The sequence below is a fragment of the Hypomesus transpacificus genome, chromosome 8 (assembly GCF_021917145.1).
Source record: "Hypomesus transpacificus isolate Combined female chromosome 8, fHypTra1, whole genome shotgun sequence".
NCBI lineage: Eukaryota > Metazoa > Chordata > Actinopteri > Osmeriformes > Osmeridae > Hypomesus > Hypomesus transpacificus.
In genome coordinates this window covers 10,960,720-10,985,632 of record NC_061067.1, presented here as the reverse complement: position 1 = coordinate 10,985,632, position 24,913 = coordinate 10,960,720, and the positions used below count along the sequence as shown (strand labels likewise).

General features: G+C 42.8%; 1 protein-coding gene across 1 annotated transcript; it reads left to right on the top strand.

The window, feature by feature from the left end:
• The first annotated feature begins 15,518 nt into the window (after positions 1-15,518).
• Positions 15,519-16,311, top strand: LOC124470368 (putative nuclease HARBI1). Its single transcript, XM_047024208.1, has 2 exons — positions 15,519-16,066; positions 16,167-16,311. The coding sequence occupies exons 1-2, from the start codon at positions 15,519-15,521 to the stop codon at positions 16,309-16,311; spliced, it is 693 nt and encodes a 230-aa protein (XP_046880164.1).
• The last annotated feature ends 8,602 nt before the right edge of the window (positions 16,312-24,913 follow it).

The window sequence follows — 24,913 nt, the reverse complement described above, 5'->3', positions numbered from 1 at the left end:
TAGGGCGAGGCATCACATGCGAGCACCATGTCTTTATCTTTCACCTCGGTTTCTCCTGCTCCGCGCACCACTGCCACTTTGTGTCATTGTGCAACAGCTTGTACAGTGGGGCTAACTCCTTCGATAGATCCCGCAGGAATTTTCCATAGTAATTCACCATACCCAGGAATGAGCGGAGCTCTGTGACGTTCTTAGGGCTTGGAGCTTCCTTGATAGACCTCACTTTGTCCTCAACTGGATGGAGCCCCTCTGCGTTGATCGCATGCCCCAGATAAGTCACCCCCTCCGCCATAAACACACACTTTTCCCCTCTCAGGCAGCTAAATCTTTACTGACTAAACTGCAAGCAGACTTGAAGTATGCTTGAAGAATGAATACAAACGATTTTTGCCTGTGTTGTAAAATTAATTTAAGGGCAGGGGGAGTACTTGTTCACACGGTCAACCTTTTTGAGCGAAACAATAAAGGGCAATGCATATACGAACAAGTTCTCCGTTTAGGATTACAACTCCACAAAAGAAAAGGAGAAACCACAATGGCCACTGGGTTTTCATTGTGTCCCATCTTCTTCGCGACCATCGGGGCCAGCTGATAAATTAAACTTTTACCGAATCCCGTAGGAAGGACGGCAAAAACATATTTTCCATCGACAAATGCCTTGATTGCGTCTCTCTGTTCCTCTTTCAAAATTAATGCGCTGTCGATGTCTTCTAAAACAGACTCGATGGCAGAATCATAACATCCCAGATCTCCAGCGGTAGCCATGTTTGTTCAAAACGAATTCAACTTAAGCGCTCTTTTGTGTCATGGGTGATTACGTTACTGTTGATCATCTGTCCATCATCGTATAAAGCCCGCCCTGGCAATTTCATTGGTTCGCCCAGATTCTGGTTTTCTGTAGTTGGTCCCCAATACGAGACCCTCCAGACCCAACTTCCCGACCAAATTTTTTTGGGGGCGGGGAGAAGTTGGGCTGGCAGCCAGGCTAATAGTGTGCCCCTCTACACCTAAAACATTCAACTCTCCTTGCTGGTTTCAGAGCCTCTCTCTTGACGTGGTGCACAGCCTGTGATGGCGATCCCACCTGACCACTTTGAATGTCCTTGGCATTATTCACCGCCACCTCCATCCCTCGCGATATTTCCAGTGCCCTCTTGAAACTCAATTGTGGGGGTTCCCCCAGCAACCGGCGCTGAATGGCGTCATTATTATTGCCGCACACCAATCTATCCCGGAGCATGTCATCCAAAACTGCCCCAAAATCGCAATGTTCTGATAGCTGCCGCAATTCTGCAACAAAATTTGCCACAGACTGACCTGACTTCCTAAACTTGTTGTGGAATTTAAACCGCTGGACTATCACCGATGGCGTTGGATTGTGGTGGTTCCCAACGAGCCTGACCAGGTCAGTATATGGAATGTCCCCCGGTTTCCTCGGTGTGGCCAAGTTCCTTATCAGTTTGTAAGTCCTTGCCCCACACACACACTCAGGAGAATTGAGCGCTGTTTAACCTCCTCCGCTACTCCATTAAAGTGTCCCAACCTTTCCTCATACTCCGTCCAGTCCTCATCCCCCTCCACAAATTCACTGATCGTAGGGTGTGCTTGCTTGAGTCGGTTGCAGGTGTGTCCGTTTTCCCATTTAGTGATATTTTCAACATACAATTTTGAAACAAGCTACTGTAACAACGTTGTCACTGGCAGTAATTCAGATGGAATTGCGATTCAAATAGTACCGTCTGCTAACTGAAAATAAGCCCCTCAAAACGTAAATAAGTTCGATATTAATTTAGGGGGACATGGCTAATTCAAAAGCAGTTTGCTAGAGGCAAGCTAGCTGCTGTTGCTATCCACACTTCACTGATTGTTTGAAAGCGCCGGAAATGAGAACGTTGATTTTGTAAGGGATAATTACAGTGGCCAACATGTGCAAACACGCGACAAATAGACAAAGTACTAGCAAATTGACAATACACAAGCACATTAATAAAACTTATACCATGGTCTGGGTGAATACTCAATTCTGATTGGCTGCAGGGGTGTACATTATAGGGTGATAACGGACACCTACTGCGTCATTGCAGAAAAAATGTCTTTTCACCGTTCTAAATTATTCCGCTGGCTACACAGGAGCCTGTACAAAATATCTTAAATATGTAACCATAACAACAGTGACGTAGTCAAAGCCTCTATTTACAATAAGTGAAAGACTTTAACAAGCTAACTTGTATTTACAACAATGAGTGACTTCAATATTTATTTTAACCTATTTGAAAAATGTTTCTTTTCTGAATGTAGTGTGTCAGTGTCACGTAACCGCTCATCTCACATCCCATTCGCTATTCACCTCGCTAGTCAATCTACTTCAGACAGTCTGCGGCTAGCAGCAACTCTACACATGGCCGATTATTTTTTTCTTAAAAACCTTGATTTTATTTGGGGACAATAACATGGCTTGATAGCTGGCTAGTCTTGGTGTTAAACATACTGTCAAATTATAATCACTGATTGGAGAAAATGTCAACTTTGATGCGATTATCTCACATCCATTTGCTATTCAACTCGCTCCACAGGCTGCGGCCATACTGTAGCCCTAGTACTAGTATATGGCCGATATTGTTCGTGAAAATCTTGATATTGATTTTGGGACAGTGACATGGCTGGTTAGCTAGCAAATCTTATTGTCAAACATACTGTAAAATTATATTTACTGTTTGTCAACCGTACACAATGTTATTGGCTTTGAATCCTAGTAGCATAACGTTAGCTTTTGGGCTAATAGCTCAGCCAAAGGAAAGCCGGTGTTGGTTCTATGAGCTGAGCGGACTATAAATATCAGAGTTGGCCAACGTTGAAAAACGTTAGATTTCTATTGCAAAACGCCTTAAAACATAAATTAATGTTTGTAAAAAAAAATCGTTGGCAAGTGACCATGGTATAAGCGGGATAATGCCCTTCGAGGTGTCCAATATCATCTGATAACGGACTCCGCGGAAGCCTCCGCTGCGCGTCGGACGGTTCACGCCTCCGCATCGTCCGTTATCAGATGATATTGGACACCTCGTCGGGCATTATCCCTTACATGTATTTGACCACACATGCACAGCATTCAGCAAACGCGCTGCAAATATAGAAACGCGCTGCAAATACACACAACACAACCAAATACATAAACACGCTGCAAATATAGAAACGCACTGCAAAAAGGAAAACACGCAAACCCCGAAAACAAATGCAAACAGAAAAACGCTGCATCCAGATAACACAACGGAAGTGCTCCAGGCCAGTGGGAGCGCTAAGTAGAAGAGCGTGATTTTAGAACCAGAGAGGGCAGATGAGAAGTTTGTTTTGAATAGGACCAAAATCGAAGTAAAGAGGCGACATAAAAAGATTTGTATTCATTTTTACATGTGCCCCTCCTCTTTCACAGTTTTTCAAAAGACTTCAATGTTGGTCCAAACTTTTCATATGCTCTCTTTCTCTTTCGCTCCATGGGGCCGAAAATCAAGATGTTCCACTTGGCTCTCCCTCTAGAGGCCTGGAAAACTTCCGTTGTGATAACTGGATGCGTTTTCGGTTTGCGTGCTTTCGTTTTGGCAACGCATATTTGCAGTGTGTTTATGTATTTGGTTGTGTTGTGTGTATTTGCTGCGTGTTTGCTGAATGCTGCACATGTGTTGTCAAATTAATGAAGATGTTTTCTTAATGTGCTTGTGTTTTGTCTATGCATGTGTTTTCTTAGTTTGCAGCGCATTTGCACATGTCGGCCACCGTAGCTAATGTATAGAACGCCGGTCATTATCGGGAAAATAAGCCCCGACAGGGCGAACAGCACCCCGACGCGAAGCGAAGGGGTTTTGTTTCGCCCTGAAGGGGCTTATTTTCCCAATAATGACAGGCGTTCTATACATTATCCCGCTTATTACAGGGCTACTTGCGAACAAAAATAACTTAACACAGTGTGTCTTTTTACAATGTATTTGTTACCATTCGTATTGTTGATCAGCAGAGAAATAGTTTGCCAAAGACATGGAACTTCATAGACTTTGAACATTCTTTAGGCTTCACGTCAAGCTGACGTCGCTAAGCAACAGAGTACGCTGGGGTTGAAAAGTTACCGGACTACTTGCGGAGTGCTACGAAAGACGTGAATCCGAGGCAAAAAGGCCACTTCCCTTGACAGCGGTCAAATGTGCATAGCAACGGTCAAATATGAGAAAATTGTTCACCGCAGAACGTTGGGAAGCCCCATTCAACTGTATGGACCATTCAACAGCATTAAAGAACAGCCGTGTAATAAGACATAAAAGTAAAGTTTAGCCATAGCTGTGGCATTGAAGACAGTACTGTAGCCATGGGCGTCAGCAGCATTTTGAGAGTGGGGGGGACACATTATGCGGGGGGGTCTGGGGGTTTCTCCCCTAGAATTTGTAGATGCAATTTCCCGCATTCTGGTGCATTTACCACAACTATTTACCATAATTGTTATACATATACTGAGGGGCTGGACATTAAAATATTTTGAAAACTAAACTTCCCAATAAGCAATGGGACATCTTCAACTACCTGTCACCATTCAGCACTCACCTCAGCAATAGAGCTTTCTCCACTGCCCCTGCATGCCCCTGCCTCTGACTCACTCTCAATCTCTACCACCTATATCAGGAGACATGGAGATGCATTGAGCATTCTTTCATATTGATAATAATAAGCTTAATGTAGATTTTTCATATAAAGATTTCTGAGATGTAAATCACGTTATCAGCATATACAATTCACAATTGGTAAAGGTTTAGTAGCCTAATAATTATGTAGGCTACATAAAAAAATTGCATCTCCCTAAGGCATGACTGGACAGTTCAGAAATGATAAAATTTGTGTACAAACCTGTAGTCTTTTCCACAGATCACATCCTTAGTATGTAAGCTTTCAGAAAATACATGGTTTAGGTGGTTGAATCAGTTTCCCTAAATGGCACAGCCCAAAAAGGTATCAGCCATATAGCCTACTCCATTTACCAATACCAAATTTATTATGCATGGGCAGCATACTAATATGGAGAGATGGATGTGTCTCTTGTCTCATTAGATAACATCCTGAGGGTATAAGCTTTCAGAGGATATATGGTTTTAATGGTTGAATCAGTTTTGCCCTCATGTTACAGACTAACATGTAGCAATACAATTCTGGGAATTTCCAAAATTACAAGTTGAGCAACCTTATTTTAAATTGGAAAACAATGTTAGACAAACTAGACAAACTAGTATGTTTGCTAAGGTTAACTCCAGATTAGCTCACGGTAGTTATGGCAATAAAAAAAACACCAGCAATTTCTTATGTTGCTACTTGGAAAAAACATCCTTGTCATCTCTTTCTGCCTGAAACAGACGCCTAAATCTGAACACGGCCAAAAGCACAACAAATTTCAGACCCAGATTAAGAAATCAACAAATGCTGTTCCACTTCTAATGGGTAAATAAAGTATGGTATAGCCTAGTGCTAGATGTAGATAAAAAGCTTGCTTATCTAGCTAGCAACAATCATAATGTTTGCAGAAGAATCTTTGGGACTTAACTAACGCTATTATAGTCAGAGAATGTCTTATAAGGGTGCTTTGGCCACTGAAGGGAAAACTGGGCAACTTTGACTTACTTTCCTCTTCCTCGAAAAAACCCTCCTTATGTCCATCTCGTCTGTGGAACAGTCATGTCTGAAGTGCTAGCTCCAAGCGCGATGCGTTGATCAAAGAGTATGGGAGTTGAATCTGCGTGCTTAATGCGTTTTTTCTAGAAAACGTGGAGTGGAATTCTATTGCTATGGGTATTACTGATTAAGTGGAACAGATTTCATTGTGAAGCAATGGAAAGATCGCTGGACTAGTAGACCAGTCATACACTAATATTTTGATCACAAATGTGGGGGGATCCAAACGACTTTTTGGGGGGACCCCTCAAGTTACATTGCGGCGACGCCCATGACTGTAAAGTACTACACACTGACAGTGTGCGAGCCGAGTCTGTGACTCTGAGGCTAACATCAAAACAAGACGCGGTCTCACTTAAATTCCAAGTTTTACACAAATAACAAAAATATGCTGACCCGCTGGCTGTCTTCACAATAGCCATATCTTTAAAACACTGCTCTCCATTTGGATGTAGAATTGACCCTGGTACGAAATTAAACAAAGACTCATCAGACGCAGATCGACAACACTGTTGTTGCTGCCGCAATCGTCAATGGAGGCTGACAGGGCTCTCACGTAGCAAACCAAAGTTTTTACAGCAACCTACATTAAAATCTCACCACCTGGATGTCTTCACAATAATAGTCATATCGTTTCCATAACATTTCCCTCTTTCTGTTTTTTTGTGTAAAATTAAACTACAAAATTAGCTACGAAAATACTACTATGATATGACGCTCTCTAGCATGGCTGCCGGTCTCACGGGCGACCCGCACTCGCTCAATTTACAAAGACTTTAACAACCTAAATCAAAAATCTGAGATGGCAGTTCCACTCGAAATTGCTTTCTCAACAAAGCCAAATGGTTGGGATTTTTTGGGGGTGGTATTTTTCACTCGTAATCCAAGCTCCAATTTGCGTGCTAGAACGTCTCTATCACGTTGTATCCATGCGTCGTTGCTGACGTGGTGACGTAACTAGCACAGATTACCCTTCGGCGACTAAAGGCACTCTGTTACCACAAAAACGTTGTAACCTCCTAAACTGTGCAACAGAACGTACATCCCAATACAAGCAACGCAATCGACACCAATACGAACATTTTGACACAGCCGTTGTCAGTGTAGTCCAAATATTGACTGAGCCTTAGGGGGGCGAAAAGAAACAAAAAAAAACTAGAAAAGGCTGTTCCTGCGAAACAGCAGTGAGAATGCTGAAAACCTGAATGGGGATAGCTGACCATGCTAATAAAGCTGAACATTTTGTAGAAAGTTATAAGCTGAAGCTTCAAAGCGCCCAAAAGGTATTTTAAATAGTGGCTGGAGCTGGATGAAGGCTTAAAACTACAGAAAAGAGAAGAAAAATGCAAAACAAAAAGTGAAAAAAAATCAGAAAGAAGAGGAACAATGCATACAAATTTGAGATTATTTTAAGATTATTTTCTGGAGTTTCAAAAGGCCTGAAATGTATGTTATAAAGGACCTGCAGCAAGATGAAGGCAGAAAAGTACAGAAAAGAGAAGAAAAATGCAAAAGTACTGGCAGTTGGAAGGTACTGCTGTGAAAGGTATTTTTGATAGGACCTGGAGGAAGATGAAGGCAGAAAACAGAAGAAAAGTATGGAGGATTATAGGGGCCAAAACTAAATAAATAAATACTTGGATAAATAAATAATTATATAACACAAAGCTTAAATAAATGACTAATTATATAATGTTATCCCTAATTGATATACAAAATATATCAATTACAAATTAAATGAGATACTAAATATATAAATGTTACATGTATTTGTGTGTACATATATATATTTACATTTTAATGTGTTCACATTTATTTATTTATCCTTACATTTATTTATTTATCCTTACATTTATCCACGGTGTAACTTGCTGCAGCAAAATAAATCTGTCTTCCCATGTCACCAAGTCAGGGAGCGGGTTCAAGCCTCTGATTGGTGGTTCAACTTGAATCGACTGCTTTTGATTATTCCAAGATGGCAGCACCTGGTGCGGATTCAATGAATGAAATATTGAATGCTACAGTGGTCAAAATGTTGGCGGTAGCTGAAGAGATGGAGGCACCTGCCAATTCACTTCTTTTTTTACATCATATTGAGAGCTTCGCTGAAATTATAGAAATTATATTGGCCCTAACTGACACAGACATCAATGAAAATGTGTTCACGATCCTCAGCGAGATGATAGGGGTGGGCAAATCGATCTCAAGACCGACAGTGGCCGGGTTGGGAAACCCGGCAACTATCGATACCAACGTTGGTATCAATAGCCTGATTGATAGCGTGATAAGATCGATACTTAAGTTTCATTCCACACTGAGTACACAACTCCCTTTACATCATAGTGGTTGTGCAAACACCGTCTAACTTCGCTCAAACTCACTTTGCCCCTCCCCTGCTAGGCTGAGTTGTTGCCGTGTACGTGCAGTAACACGACTCAGCGGCACATATTAACAGTATTTTTGACAAAACTCGTTGTCCTGTGTTTTATTATGATCATAATCATGTATAATTAATTAAAGGAAACATTTTAAATGTTCATTCAAATACTCATATTGATGATGCATTCACTTAATCAATTATGAGGCATTGCTTTCCCCGACACGAAAGCAGATTAACTGCTTTTCTAAGCCAAAAGTACCGTATTGGCAATACTGGCCCTGTATTTACTCCTTGGTATCGGATCTATACCACATCATGCAGTGTCGCACACCCCTAGGCAGCTGTAGAGTGAGGCGACAGAGGATCCCTCTAGATCACGGGTGTCGAACTCCGGTCCTCGAGGGCCGATGTCCTGCATGTTTTAGATGTTCCCTGCTCCAACACACCTGATTCAATTAAATGGGTTGTTATAACGACCATTCATTCGAATCAGGTGAGCTGGATCAGGGAAACATCTAAAACATGCAGGACAGCGGCCCTCGAGGACCGGAGTTCGACACCCCTACTCTAGATTGAAGAGAGCTTGATCGACTGCTGGAGTCTGCCTGGTGTGTAATACTGTTCATTCACCAATCAGAGGCTTTAACCCGCCCCCTGACTTGGTGACGGGGGCGACGGATTTATTTTGCTGCAGAAAGTTACACCGTGGATAAATGTAAGTATAAATAAATAAATGTGAACACATTAAAACGTAAATATATATATATATACACACACAAATACATGTAACATTTATATATTTAGTGTCTCATTTAATTTGTAATTTATATATTTTGTCTGTCAATTAGGCATTACATTATATAATTAGTCATTTATTTAAGCTTTGTGTTATTTATTTATTTAGTTTTGGCCCCTATAATCCTCCATAGAAAAGAAGAAAAATGCAAAACAAAAAGGGGAACATTTCAGAAAGATGAGCTGCAGGAAAATGTGAAAATTGAGCAGAAAACCTGGAGCCGAGTGCACCAGCTGGGCGTAAAAAAGTTGGTCTTAACTCTTACGTCGGTCTTAGCTACCTCCGACTTTGTGATTTGAATTTACACCAAGTGCACAAAGCTTGACAGACCAAAGTCGTAGCTACGCCTGGTTTTAAGATGCGCGTCCTTGTGAAAATGTGAAAGCGTTGATCGTTGCCAAGCAACACATTTAACCCTTGTGCTACCTTCGGGTCATTGTGACCCACCGTCGTGTAGGTAAATAATTTTACCTAACCCTTGTGCTACCTTCGGGTCATTGTGACCCCCAAAGTGAGTATACCACGTTATATCACTAGTTAACACTAGGTGGCTAGAGAGAGAGAGAGAGGGAGGGAGGGAGGGAGAGAGGGAGAGAGGGAGAGAGGGAGAGAGAGAGAGAGACCACGCGGAGTGTAAAGAAAATGTTTCAATTTATTTATTTATTTTATCATGAAAAGTTGAGTCAAATGAATTGCTTTCTTGGATTCTAATGAAACAATTTGCATCGTTACTCTCGGCCGGAGAATATATATATAAATATATATAAACATCCCTCTCTCCCACTCCATTTAGTCCAACCACGGCCTTCACGATCGTCGATCCCTCTAGGCGGGAGAATTGTCTGGGCGTCCCTCCGGCCGGCCCGGAGGCGCGTTAGGCCTGTGAGGTCAGGTCGAGCGTCAGGGGAAACCGCGACGGGACATGCCTGCCCGCCCGTCCGCCGGCCGGCCCGGAGGCGCGTTAGGTCTGTGACGTCAGGTCGAGCGTCAGGGGAAACCACGGCGGGACATGCATGCCCGCCCGGACGCCGGCCCAGAGGCGCCTTAGGCCTGTGAGGTCAGGTCGAGCGTCAGGGGAAACCGCGACGGGACATGCCTGCCCGCACGTGCGCCCGGCATGGCCTGACCTGGCCTGGCCTCGCGGAGTGGAATAATATCACGCTATTGTGATTATGAAAAACGATCGTGGGTCACGTGATAGACGAACTTACCTGTTGGTCACTTTTATAATTTCATACTTTTAAGCCTGCCTTTATATACCTTTATATAAATATATAAACATCCCACCCTCCCACTCCATTTAGTCCAACCACGGCCTTCACGATCGTCGATCCCTCTAGGCGGGGAGGCGGGACATGCCTGCCCGCACGCGCGCCTGGCATGGCCTGACCTGGCCTGGCCTCGCGGAGTGGAATAATATCACGCTATTGTGATTATGAAGAACGATCGTGGGTCACGTGATAGACGAACTTACCTGTTGGTCACTTTTATAATTTCATACTTTTAAGCCTGCCTTTATATGCCTTTATATAAATATATAAACATCCCACTCTCCCACTCCATTTAGTCCAACCACGGCCTTCACGATCGTCGATCCCTGTAGGCGGGACATGCCTGCCCGCACGCGCGCCCGGCATGGCCTGACCAAGTCCAACCACGGCCTTCACGATCGTCGATCCCTCTAGGTGGGAGAATTGGCCGGGCGTCCCTCCCGCCCGCTCGCTCGCCCAGAGGCGTGTCACCCCTCGGAATTTGAGGCCGGGGCGGGACATGCCTGCCCGCCGGTCCGCCGGCCCGTCCGGAGGCGCGTTAGGCCTGTGAAGTCAGGTCGAGCGACCAAAAGTTGGTCACTTTTATAATTTCATACTTTTATGCCTGCCTTTATATACCTTTATATAAATATATAAACATCCCACCCTCCCACTCCATTTAGTCCAACCACGGCCTTTACGATCGTCAATCATATCATCAATCATTTGTCCATGTAATCACGTGAGCTGTAGGCAAGTGCTACTAACACACATTCGTTGGGGGTCAGGACAGCCGTTGTCTAGGGTCACGCAGCTATGGCTCGGGATTTCAGTGCCCTGCAAGTTCTACAACAGATGTTTGCAAATATCGAGCAAAGTGAGTCAGAAGAGGAGGCCGAGGATGTGTCAGAAATAGAAGACTGCGAAGAGTGCGTGGAGCATGTGGCAGAAGAGCAGGAAGAAGAAGAAGAAAAAGACGACGGGCAAGAGTACGCGGAGCATGTGTCGGAACAAGCAGACGGGCAAGAGTATAATGCGGTCGACGACAACTCAGCAGCGGCCGCCGCCGCCCGAGCCCCTGAAATCGACAGAGATACTTTCTTGTCGAAAGATGGCAAAATTGAATGGCGTTCGGTTGCGTATCTGAGGAATCCGAGGCTGCTGTCGCAACGTGACAGCCGTGAGAGGACCCCCAGAGGACCCACAGCGTACGCCGTTTCCCACACTCTCGACATCGTCTCTGCGTTTTTACTCTTTGTCACGCCACAAATCGAAACAGTGATCTTGGACGAGACAAATCGGGAAGGCTATCTGAAACGCGGAGAGGAGTGGAAAGCCATGGACGCCTCTGACCTACGTGCCTACATAGGGCTGCTAATCCTGGCAGGGGTGTACAAGTCCCGAGGCGAAGCGGCCGCCAGTCTATGGGACGCGCAAAGCGGCAGAGCGATTTTCCGCGCTACCATGCAGCTGAAAGTCTCTACACCTATTCGACGTCGATACGATTTGACGACCGTGGGACGCGAGCGGCGAGACGCGCCACGGACAAGTTGGCGGCGATACGAGAGGTCTGGGATATGTGGGTAGAGAGATTACCCCGCCTCTACGACCCAGGGCCCGAAGTGACCGTGGATGAACAACTGGTCGCGTTCAGAGGACGGTGTCCTTTCAGGCAGTACATGCCGAGCAAACCGGCAAAGTATGGGATCAAGTCGTGGGTCACGTGCGACGCAAAATCAAGCTACGCTTGGAAGATGCAAGTTTACACCGGGAAGTCGAGCGACGGAGCCCCGGAGAGGAGCCAGGGGATGCGCGTCGTGCTCGATATGACAGACGGCCTGAAGGATCGCAATGTCACGTGTGACAATTTCTTCACATCCTACGACCTCGGACGAGAGCTCATGGCGACGAGAAACATGACCATGGTTGGCACCGTGCGAAAGAACAGGACCGAGCTCCCGTCCGAGCTGCTGACGACGACGAACAGGCGACGGGTGCTGTCGTCGCAGTTCGCCTTCACTCCCACCACCACTCTGGTTTCCTACCTCGCAAAGAAAAATAAGAACATTTTACTCATGAGCACACGCCACACAAACGACGAAATCAGCGACAGAAACGACGGCAAACCGACCATCGTCTTAGACTACAACCTCAACAAAGGAGGTGTAGACAATCTGGACAAGGTCATCGCGGCCTACAGCTGTAAAAGGAAGACGGCCCGGTGGCCCCTCGTCATCTTCAGCAACATCGTTGACGTTTCCTCCTACAACGCCTTTGTGATATGGAGAGAGGTCAACCCCAACTGGATGCCGCGTAAGCGCAACAAGAGGAGGTTTTTCCTCGAGCAGCTCGGAAGGGCCCTCGTGACTCCGCTGATCGAGAGGAGACGATGTCTGCCCCGCGCGGAAGCTGCTGCCGCGGTTGTGAAAGATCTACGGATGGCCAGCTGTCGCGATCCACCTCCTCGACGACAACCCGAAGAGGATGGCGCAGCAGCAGCCGCCGCCTCCTCATCGGCAGGACCGACCTCGCCGGTCCCTGCCAGTAAGAGGAAGAGATGTCAAGTCTGCCCGGTGAAGAAGGACCGTAAAACGTTCACTGTTTGTCGCGGTTGTAAGAGGCATGTCTGCAAATCCTGTTCGCGTGTATACTGCCCCACATGCCCCACCGAGCTGGGTTTCGGCCAAGGAGAGGTTCCCGTTGACCCCGGACGACCTGCGGGAGTGTGTGCAGGAGACTGAACAACTCAGTCGAGTGCAGAAGATGGGCTTTGCTCAAGTCAAAGCACAGTGCTGCTGCTGCTGCTGCTGCTGCTGCTGCTGCTGCCGCTGCCGCCGCCACCACCACCACAACCACCAGCAGCACCACCACCACCACTACATGCATGGGATGAATAGATGATGTATCAGGACGGCAGGCTGGAGGTCTATCCATAGTGCTGTCTGAGGGTCATTGTGATGCACGGTGTGACAACTTTTCATGGTACAAAAATAAATAAAGTGAAACATTTGATTTTATTCCTCGCGTTGTCTGCCTAGTCTATGACGCCACTCTCGTGCCGTTTCGGGGTCGTGGTGAGTCAAACTGACATTGTGACAACTTTTTCATAGCCAAAAATAAATAAATAAAGTGAAACTTTTTATTTCTAGCCTTGTCTACATGCCTATTATTACACTCTCGCGCTGTATCCTAGTCTGCGCTGTGACTCACCATACCTAGTCTGTTACGCCACACTCGTGTTGACGACCTTTCGTAATACAAAAATAAAAGTGAAACATTATCTGTCTACATAAAAAAATAAAAATAATTCATATTTTCCCTGGCCGGGGAGCAATCCAGGGCTGTGGAGTTGACAGCCTCGCAGCCTTGCCACTAGACCACAAGGGGAGTTGCTTGTTCTTTGTGCTGTCTCTGCCTGTTTATACTGTATATATATATTTTTCTTTTACACTGCAACGTCTGTGTCGTCTATTACGCGACCCCGCACTGTCTCCGGTTCCTTGTGACCCACAGCGGTCTTCTGACAACTTCTCATAATACAAAAAAAAATAAAAATAAAGTGAAACCTTTATATTCCCCCAGTGTGGGTCACAATGACCCCGAGACAGCGCGAAGGTGGCGTAATAGACGGAGCTGTGGGTCACAACGACCCGGAGACAGCGCGAGGGATAAATGCAAGCTGCATAGACAATGAGGAGAGCGTGAGGGTTAAGAGCCTATCCAAAGCGCACTTAGCTAGTCTATCTCCTTTCAAAACAAGTCATGGATTTTTTTTTTTAAAGAAAGAAAATGAAAATTAATTTTACTGATAGACAAATTAGCTCCAGTTGCTGAAGTCTGGGTTGAACAAATTTGAAGGTAAAAGGACAACACTGGAATGACTTGAACTTGCTGGAAAAAGGTAGCAACCGTTGGTCATTGGCAACAGACTGGCAACATTTCTAACCTAGAATCTAGGTTTCAGGTTCAAGACGGAGGAGAAACTAATCCTGCGTAACTGCACACCCGGTCCTGTTCAGACACTTTAAGATGACGTCAAAATAATAATTCATAGTGCAGGGTTGCCGATGTTGTCGTTGTCCCTGGTGAGTTTTTTATACGTAAATAACAAGATCATGATACATCCAGGCAGCGGATCATGTCTTGCAAGTGTGTCAAAGTGGTATGTATTAACACCGTAGGCTTGAATAATAACCAAAGGCGTGAAGCTATAGAGGATGCAATGGAATATTTCCTACATAAGCTAGATGTACAACTTCAAATTGAAAACGGACAAGATATTTAGAGTAAAGACAAGTTACTTTACATATGTGTTCAATATCATCAAATAACAGTAAAAGTTTTCCAGTTACTTAGCGTTTGTTCGTAGGATTATTGCCAGCTGCAACACTTACCCCAGCCCTGGTTTGGCTGTTCGTGACGGTCAGCTATGAAAGTCGAGCCTCAATTTTGGCAGATTTCTGTAAAACTTGCTAAAATAATAACGATCCTAGATAGATTATGTACACTTTAAGCTCAATGTACATACCTTGTTTGGCCAATTTGGTCGATTGTGGAAAAAAAGTCGAAACGTTTTTAGTTATGGAGAGCCATCACGCTAGCTCGATTATGAGAAATGTAGCTAGAATCCACACCTCAAACAAGTTAACCCAGACGCAAAACTGTACATCCAATCCCAAAAATAAGGATATTTTCCGAGACCAAAGACTCTGCCGAAACCATTGATTTCCTTTATGTGTCTGTGCGGTCGGGCCAGTTGCATAAACTTAGTTTAAGACTAGTCTAAGCCTTAAACTGTCTTGAATTGTCAGGTAAGACAAATTGTCAGGTAGTCTAATTAAGCCTGTCTGTTGCATAAATAGTAAGACAGACTTAATTTGAGGAAGAAAAGTTAGCCACCTCTCCCCGTGGCTAAACCTTGCAGTATGGTCTGAGTTGCTATGCTAACGATCTGTTAGAATGTTGGAGGGCATCATTTTTTCAACTGAAAAGGACAAGAAATTAGCAACTTTTACTTTGGTTAGAGTGTAGCTAGCTTTCTTAGTACTATATCTAGAAGATGGCAAATATATGGTTTTTGGAAAGAGCCCTAAGAAGAGAGAGAGTCTTCAGGGACAGAAGCAACCCATTAGAGATATACTCTGATCCTGAACTAATCGAGAGGTTTCGGTTTCCTCAAGAAACTATCCTTCTGCTAGCTGGAAAACTAGAGGATCGCATAACCCCTGGAACAGCAAGAAACCATAGCGTTCCTACAGTTTTGCAAGTGTGTGTGGCATTAAGATTTTATGCCACAGGGAGTTTCCTAAACTCTGTTGGTGATGCTGTTGGGCTTCATAAATCAACTGTCTCAAGGATTGTGTACAGGGTCTCCAGTGAAATCAGCAAGATGCTTCCTGAATTCCCAACAAACCCTAATGCCTTAAATAAGCTCAAAGTGGAGTTTCATGCAATTGCGGGATTTCCTAATGTAGTAGGAGCAATAGATGGGACACATGTAAGGCTGCAGGCCCCCTCTTCGGATGAGCATCTATATGCCAACAGAAAGGGATACCACAGCATTAATGTGCAAGCAATATGTGACGCCAATTTAAAAATAACAAATTGTGTGGCTCGCTGGGCAGGATCAACCCACGACTCCAGGATCCTGCTGCAATCACATATTGGACAGGCATTTGAGCAGGGCCTTATTGATGGTATTCTCCTGGGTGACTCTGGCTATCCCCTCAAGCCTTGGCTCCTTACCCCATACCTAAATCCAAGAAATCGCAGTGAGGAAAGGTACAACCATGCTCACTGCAAAACCAGAAATACAGTTGAGCGCAACTTTGGAGTTCTGAAGAGGAGGTTCCATTGCCTCCATGGAGAGCTTCGGATGTCACCAGCAAGGGTCTGCAAAATAATTGGTGCCTGTGTGGTCCTCCATAATATGGCAAGGTACTTGACAAGTAGTCAGAACCATCATGTGTTTGGTAGCTGTATCATTATTGAAGAATTGCTATCAGTGCTGTCCAGTGACCCTGTTCACAATTTTCAGAGATCTAGCCCTTTCGGAGCCTTATGAGCCAGAGCTTGGAATGGTGGTGGATGCAGAGCCCGCACAGGAAAATGAGCCTGACATGGAGCAAGGTGCTGGCCGCTATGTCCGGCAGGCACTGGTGGAGACAATCTTCTCAGCATGATGGCTGCAACTACCTCCACGTTTATATTTCTTATACTTATTTATTTTACTTTGGGAAAGAATGTCAATCTTTGATTTGCTGTAGTAGATTGTGTATTAATAAATGAAATAAATTCTGTTATTTTTATAACAAAACTATAATGTTGAATTAGATTGTTAACAGGCTACACTTTTTTCATTCAGTGTGATAGTCTCTGGATTTCCAAGTTCAGTTTTTGTTTTTCCAATTCTAGTTTTTCAATTTCAAGTTTTAATTTGATATGCTCCACTTCAAGATTCCTGTACTGCTGCTCCAGAACCATGGACAAGGTCACTTTTGGGACAGCTGTTGCATTCTTGTCCATTGGGGCACTGGTGGTGGTGGCGTTGGTGCTGCCAGTGACTATGTCCTCGTTGTCTGGAGCTAAACATAAATACAACGCACAAGTAAACACATATAACAAGAATTTGATGTCCGTATTTAACAATTAACTTGCAATTACCTTTAGCTACCTCGCTATTAACAGTCGTTGTGTTGACACGTTAGCTCATAGCTAGAGTAGCACGTCTACACCCCCGTAAGTGTCGCAGCCTCACGATTGCTTACATCGTAACATAAGTTGCCCCCTTAACAAACACACTGTAGAGCTAGCAATGTATAGCTAACCTGCAGGACAATTCATCAATCCATTCATCGATGGATCGGAAGTGGAGAAGGTCAGCTGCTTCAAGTTCCTCGGGGTGAACATCAGCAATGACCTCACCTGGTCTGTTCACACGGACAAGGTGGTCAAAACGGCCCGTAAGCGCCTCTTCTTCCTGAGGAGACTGAAGAAGTTTGGTATGGACTCAGTCATCCTTACTAACTTTTACAGATGCACTATAGAAAGCATTCTGACTGGTTGTATCACAGTGTGGTATGGGAGCTGCACAGACCGGGACCGCAAGGCCCTACGAAGTGTGGTCCGTTCTGCTGAGTTCATCATCGGCAGGAAGCTCCCAGCCCTACAGGACACCTACCACACACGTTGCCTTAGGAAAGCCAGCAGGATTCTAAGAGACTGTTCCCACCCATCCTTCAGTCTCTTTACCCCGTTGCCTTCTGGCAGGCGTTACCGCAGCATCCGGTCGCGCACACGCAGACTGGACAACAGTTTCTACCCAAGGGTCATCAGGCTTCTCAATGGACACTGATATGGACATTTTTACTGCACACTAGTCACTTATACACTGTCACTTTCAGCTACTGGTTGCTCTTTCAGTAACATTGCACTACTGTACCTCGCCACCAGGCTCCTGTTTGGTCATTGACAAAGTCACTGATCTGTAAATTTGCACTACTGCACTGTACTCCATTTAGGTTAGATTAGTTTATAGGGTTGTAACAGTTTTTTTTTTTTTTTTTTTTTTTTTTTTTTTTTTTTTTGTGTATTAGGGTTAGTATAGCGTACTATTTATTGTTATCTGTAATTTAGGAAGTTTTAGTGTTAGGGTTAGTATAGTCGTTTATTTATTGCTATCTGTATATTTAGGAAGTTCACTTATCTAAGCTCAGCATAGATGTAAATTTGTTCTGTGTACTTATATGTTATGTTATGCCAAGTGCTTGCGTTGTCTTGTCTTAAGAATTTCAGTGCCCAGTCTAACCTTGTGTTGCTCTGTGCACCTGACAAATAAAAGACTTGAACTTGACAATCAATCGACTTAACTAAAGTAACAGTACTATTCGTACTGTTGAGCAATACACAACACAAACTCACTCCAAACCATAGGGAAAATTTGCTGTGTGGATAACATTACACTGACATTCATGAGCCTACGTTACAAATAATAGCACAACTGTTATTTTACAATACAATGAGGTCATGTTAATGTACCTGTGGTGCTACTGTCTGACAGTAGAGATGTTTCAGGCGTTGTATCAGGCGTTACGGTAGCGATCTTTGGGGAAAGGTCCTCCGAGGAGTCCTCGACCACGTACAGTACGCCCTCAACTACGCTCTCTTGGGCTCCAGAAATCCCCCAAAACATGGGTGACTCGTTGCCATAAATGTCAATGATGAGCTCAGGAGTTTTTTTGAGCTTACGGGGAGGTCCTCCTCCAGTTGCTGGATTTTTTCTTTTCCAAATTTATTTTTTTTGACTCTTGAACCATGTTCTTAAACCGTTTCTGAACATCTTTAACGGTTCTAATAACCGTTGGATTAATGCCATTTACTTCTCTGGTTATTTTGTCCCATACTTGGTGTCACTTCTGATTCCCATTAAGTTGATTAAAACTACTCATCAACACACCCTTTTCAATGTTATATTCTTCTAATAGACATAAGTTTTCAGAAGGTAAAAAAATTGTTGATCTTCCGCAGCTAACTGTAACTGTTGTGTTCGAAATTTTTTCAGTTGTTACAAAGTGTCTTATTTTACCCATAATGCATAGCGTGACAGGCTATGTAAGTCAGTCTTACGTTAGTGACCCATGTTAAAGCTTTATGCAACGGGTAAATTGAAGTTTCTATGGCAAGTCGGACTTAAAGTTGCATTTAAGTCTAAGGCTGGGTTGCACCAACATGGATTAAATTAATCCTGGTTTAGAGTTAATCTAGGGTTAGTAAATCTATGTTTAAACTGGTTTATAATTAATCAGAGATGTGTTGCACATCTTAATTTTAACCCTGGATTAGCTAAACTAGTTTAAACAAGGGTTAAAACGGGATTAGTTTATGTTCAATGTCCGCCATGATGGATTCCGACGAAATGTAAACAAATTCACAACGTATGTTTAACATATATGGAACTAAATAGCCCTAAATGAATGCACTCTTTTTCTTAAACTAGCAGCTTTTTTGCCTGGGTCTCAGGGTTCAAAAGTGGAGTAATCAGGTATGGGCGACATGCTTAGACATTGTCCCCCACTAGGTGTCCACGGATTTCCCCTCTCTCCAGCAGTGCACAAAGTTGACTGTTGTCAAAGATTCGGCTGTCATGTGTGGATCCTGGCCATCTTGCAACAATGTGTGTGTGATCTGGGCCTGGTCATCACACACAACTTGGACATTAATTGAGCAGTAGCCCTTTCGATGCAGTTCCCCATTCTCACCACCTGGGTTGGTAATGGGAATGTGGGTGCAGTCGATAGCCCCAATTACTCCTGGAAAACCTGCTCTCCCATAAAATCCAGCTGTTGTCTCTTTCCTTGGTACAATGTACTGAGCCTTTAAACTTGCAATTGCCTTGGACACTCTGCTGACAATTCTGCAGACTGTGGATTTATGAACTCCGAAAAGATCTCCATCAACCATCTGAAAACACCCTGTAGCATAAAATCGCAAAGCTACTAGGAGCTGGAGAAGTGGTGGCACAGCAAAATTCCTCTCACTTCCATGCTTGTTTGCTGGTCCAACCTTCCCATTTAGGTATATGACAGACTCTTTTGTAAATCTGTACCGCTGTGAAAACTCGCTGTTGTCATAGAATTCAATTGGGTTTAGCCTATTTACATTTAGTCATTTAGCAGACGCTCTTATCCAGAGCGACTTACAGTAAGTATTTCTAATTTTCCTGCGAGGAACTCTTTCCTCTAACCCCATCCAGCGAAGATATGCAGCCATATTGTCAATAAAACTGAGATAAACCTCCTCCAGGGGTGGTTTAAATATAACTGCTAATCCAGGTTTAGACTAGGTTTAAAATGACTGGTGCAACAGATTTAAATTGAATCTAGATTTAAATGGAAATTAAACAGAGATTGCCAAAGGGTTAGATTTACCCAGGATTAATTGTAAACTAAGGTTAAACTAGGTTTAAAGTTTGGTGCAACTGGATTAAAAGACAAACCTGGTTTAAACCTAGTTTAAGAGTTAATCCTTGTTGGTGCAACCCAGCCTAAGACTAGGTCTATTTTTATGCAACTGGCCCCAGAAGTACAACTCTTTTGGCAGTTTCCTAAACGTCACCCAATTCTCCTTTCATGGTGTGTGTCTGTTTGGTTGCCACGGTGATGGCGCAGCTGTGATCGCTAACGAGCTGGGCAGAGAGAAAAAACACAATTTAGCTGGAATCCACACCTCAAACAAGTTAACCTAGACGCAAAACTATACGTCCAATCCAAAAAATGAGGATATTTTCCAAGACTCTGCCGAAACCAGATATGTCCTCTACATGTCTGTGCGGTCAGAAATACGACTCTACCGGCAGTTTAAAAACACGTCTACTTTCGAATTCTCTGACGAATTTTACCCACCTCTCCATTGAAGTTAGTGAGAGAATTTGAAAGGCTGCTCTCGCTTCAAGGCTCAAAGCTGAAAATCTGTAAATGTGAGCTCTTTAGTAGTTAAATTAGCTGAAAGAGGACAACTTTTCCTACCTTTTAAGGTCAAACTTGTTTCTGTAAGTTAAACTATATGAACGTCAGAGGAATTTGTTTGACAATTTAGTTGAATATCAGAAAAAGAGTGTGCCACTCTGCTGCTCTGATGTATTTCAAACTGTCACAATTCAAAATTGGCTGAATATATTTGAAAGAGCTGAATCATTTGGGAATAGCTGAATGTCTTGTGAACATTTTAAAGGTTTAATGGTGTCTCTAGCTGAAAGTATGCTGAAGTAGTTAAAATTTAAAGAGGAGGAAGCTTTTTAATGATTTGAAATCATTTACCATTACTTTTAATGGGACAATAATTTGCACAAAAACCTTAATTCTTTAAAAAGTATAAAAGTGAGAAATACCACAAGTCATAGCCAACATCTCCTGAAGGAGCTGAACGTTTTGATACAAAAATTGAAGGAATCGGTGAAAGTCTGCAGGACTAGTTAAAGGCTAAAAAAATGGCGGAAGAACTAAGAAGTTGATATAATAATAACTAGAAAAGGCTGTTCCTGCGAAACAGCAGTGAGAATGCTGAAAACCTGAATGGAGATAGTTGACCATGCAAAAAAAGCTGAAAATAGTGAAAATTTAGTAGAAAGTTATAAGCTGAAGCTTCAAAGTGCCCAAAAGGTATTTTAAATAGGGGCTGGAGCTGGACGAAGGCATAAAACTACAGAAAAGAGAAGAAAAATGCTAAACAAAAACTGAAAAAAAATCCGAAAGAAGAGAAACAATGCATACAAATGTGAAAATTTGGCAGAAAACTATTTGCTGGAGTTTCAAAAGGCCTGAAATGTATGTTAGAAAGGACCTGCAGCAAGATGAAGGCAGAAAAGTACAGAAAATAGGAAAAAAAATGCAAAAGTACTGGCAGTTGGAAGATACTGCTGTGAAAGGAATTTTTGAAAGGACCTGGAGCAAGATGAAGGCAGGAAACAGAGGACAAGAAGAAGAAAAATGCTAAACAAAAGGGGGAAAATTTCATAGAGATGAGCTGCAGGAAAATTTGAAAATTGAGCAGAAAACCAGTTGCTTAAGTCTGGGTTGAACGAATTTGAAAGTATAAGGACAACACTGGAATGACTTGAATTTGCTGGAAAAACGTAGCAACCGTTGGTCATTGGTAACTGACTGGCAACATTTCTAACCTAGAATCTAGGTATCAGGTTCAAGACGGAGGGGAAACTAATCATGCGTGCCTGCACACCCAGTCCTGTTCAGACACTTAATTTAAGATGACATCAAAATAATAATTCATAGTGCAGGGTGGTCGTTGTCCCTGGTGAGTTTTTTATACGTAAATAACAAGATCATGCTACATCTAACCAGCGGATCATTTCTTGCAAGTGTGTCAAAGTGGTAGCTTATGTATTAACACCGTAGGCTGAATCATAACCGAAGGCGTGAAGCTAGAGAGGATGCAATGGAAGATTTCCTAGATCAAGATCTACTACTTCAAATTGAAAACGGAGAAGATATTTAGAGTAAAGACAAGTTACTTTTCATCTGTGTGCAATATCGTCAATTAAAAGTAAAAACTTTCCAGTTACAAAGCGTTTGTTCGTAGGATCAACGCCAGCTGCAGCAAACACGTTATAACTACCCCAGCCCTGGTTTGGCTGTTCGTGACGATCAGCTATGACAGTTGCGCCTCGATTTTTGCAGATTTCTGTAAAACTTGCTAAAATAAAAACGATCTAGCTAGATTATGTACACTTTAAGTTCAATGTACATACCTTGTTTGGCCAATTTGGTCGATTCTGTAGTTGAAGAAAAAGTCGAACCGTTTTATGGAGAGCCATATCGCGCTAGTTCGATTATAAGAGAATAGCAAACATTTACCTAGCATCCACACCTCAAACAAGTTAACCTAGACGCAAAACTGTACGTCCAATCCCAAAAATAAGGATATTTTCCGAGACCCAAGACTCTGTAAATGTAAATAAACCACTGATACTCTGATTCAATCACAAGTTCATATGAAGACTCTTGAGAATGTTTATAACACAAATCTGTGAAAAAGTTGACTGTAAGATCAAAGGTCGATTTTTGGTGAATATTTGAAACATGCTTGCTTGGCTAATTTCTAGCCAAATTTCCAATGAATGTCTCCCCTCCTCCTGCCTTTTCAGGAGAGTGTGGGCTGACCAAGCCCCCACTCATTCCTTAGTCTCTAGCAAAGGCCTTGTGGATCTTGTAATCTTGGACCTCTTAACAAAAGCTGATCTTTTTGGTATTGCATTTCCGATTTTGTATGCAATGGTAAAAAGTTATACAAATCCTGAAACATTGATATATATATATATGTATTTATATATATATATAAATCTTTATTTCAGACGCCAAGTTCCACATAAAATAACAGACATAGAGCTATAAAAAAGGGAGCAAAACAAAAACATAAAACATAGATAATACAGTGCATAAAAAGTATGAAGACTTTTGTGCCAATGTAGTCTTAAGTTCCAAGTAATCGATAGCAGCTCTTTAGAGGGTTGACCAGAGCCTCTACTATTCAGTTCTCAGACTTGTCCAGTCGACACATGAAACCATACATCAGTTGTCTCAGGAGTGCCTTACAGGTTGGTACGTGCTTAGACACAAACAACTGACCAGCACTATGCCACCTAGGCACATTAAGTAGCAATCTAAAAGCATTATTGAAACCATACATCAGTTGTCTCAGGATTGCCTTACAGGTTGGTACGTGCTTAGACACAAACAACTGACTAGCACTATGCCACCTTGGCACATTAAGTAGCAATCTAAAAGCATCATTGTAGGCTACTTTCAGTATCTGTATATTCCTTTTCCTGTACATAGACCACAAATGAGCAGTGTACAATGGTGTTATGTAGGTTCTAAACAGGAAACATTTAACTGAATCTGAGCACATAGAAAACGTCCTTAATAACATACTGGCCTGAGAATATATTTGACAGCGCTGTTGATACATATCGTTGTCATCTGTCCAATCATCAGAAATGACATGGCCCAGATATTTTATTTCCTCACAAACACCAAGGGGACTGCCAGATAAATAAAAGGTAGGGAAGGTTAATTTCCTGTCCTGATTACTTCTGACTATCATTATGTGGCTTTTCTTTGCATTATATTTTATATCATGATCTAAGCCATACTGAGAGCACACCCATAGCATCTGTTGCAACAGGCTGAGTGGAACCAGATCATCTGCGTACATCAGATGATTGACAATAGATTCACCAACAAGACAGCCTGTATTTGTCTTATTCAGCTGGCTTGATAAGTCGTCCATATCCATATTAAACAAAAAGGGAAATCAAATTCCTCCTTGTCGAACTCCGTTACCAACATGGAAAGGAGCTGATACAACATTGTCCCATTTAACATGAAAAGTTTGATTGGCATACCAGAACACCAAAATCCTCACAAGAGGTTTAGGGACACCTCTCGCTATTAGCTTCATAAACAGTTTTTCATGACAAATTCGATCGAAAGCTTTGTAAGCATCAATAAAGCATAAAAATACAGATGAATTAAGACTTGTGTACCTGAGACAATCTCCTTCAGAGCATAGATACAGAGATCAGTACCATGTTTTCTTTTAAAACCAAACTGATTTTCTGCAGTCAGAATATACATTTCCAATTTCAATCAAATAATTCTCTCAAACACTTTAGACAAGATACTGGCCAATGCATCGGGTCGATAGTTGTCTATGCTGTTCAGTTTACCAGCCTTATCTTTAACAACAGGCACTAACAGTACTGACATAATAGAGTTCGGTAGAACACCATGAACCATAATTCCAGTGAGACACATGGCTAGAAATGGACTGAGTATAACTGGCATTTTTTAGATGCTCTGCAGAAATGCAATCCATACCACAAGCTTTGTTGTTGTCTAGCATGTGGATGGCATCATAAATATCTACTGATCTAACTATCAAGTCTGCAGAGATAGCTTTATATTCATTATCAATTCTCACTGTGTTACTTTTAACACAATTAAATAGTTTACTGTAGTGCTCATGCCATAGATCAGCAATCTCCTCTGGACAACTAACCCCTTTGATATCAGAAGGGAGGGGAGTTCTGTTATTATTTATGATCTTGACCTCCTTCCAGAAGTCAGTAAGATTGTTATTCTGCATCTTTCTGGCCAGCGAGTCTGCTCTCATTGTGTTTTCATTTCTCTTAATGAAACGAGTGCATATTTAAATCTAGCATTTGTGAGGTTTTTGTTATCAAGCAGCACTCCCTGTCTGGGTCTGCCT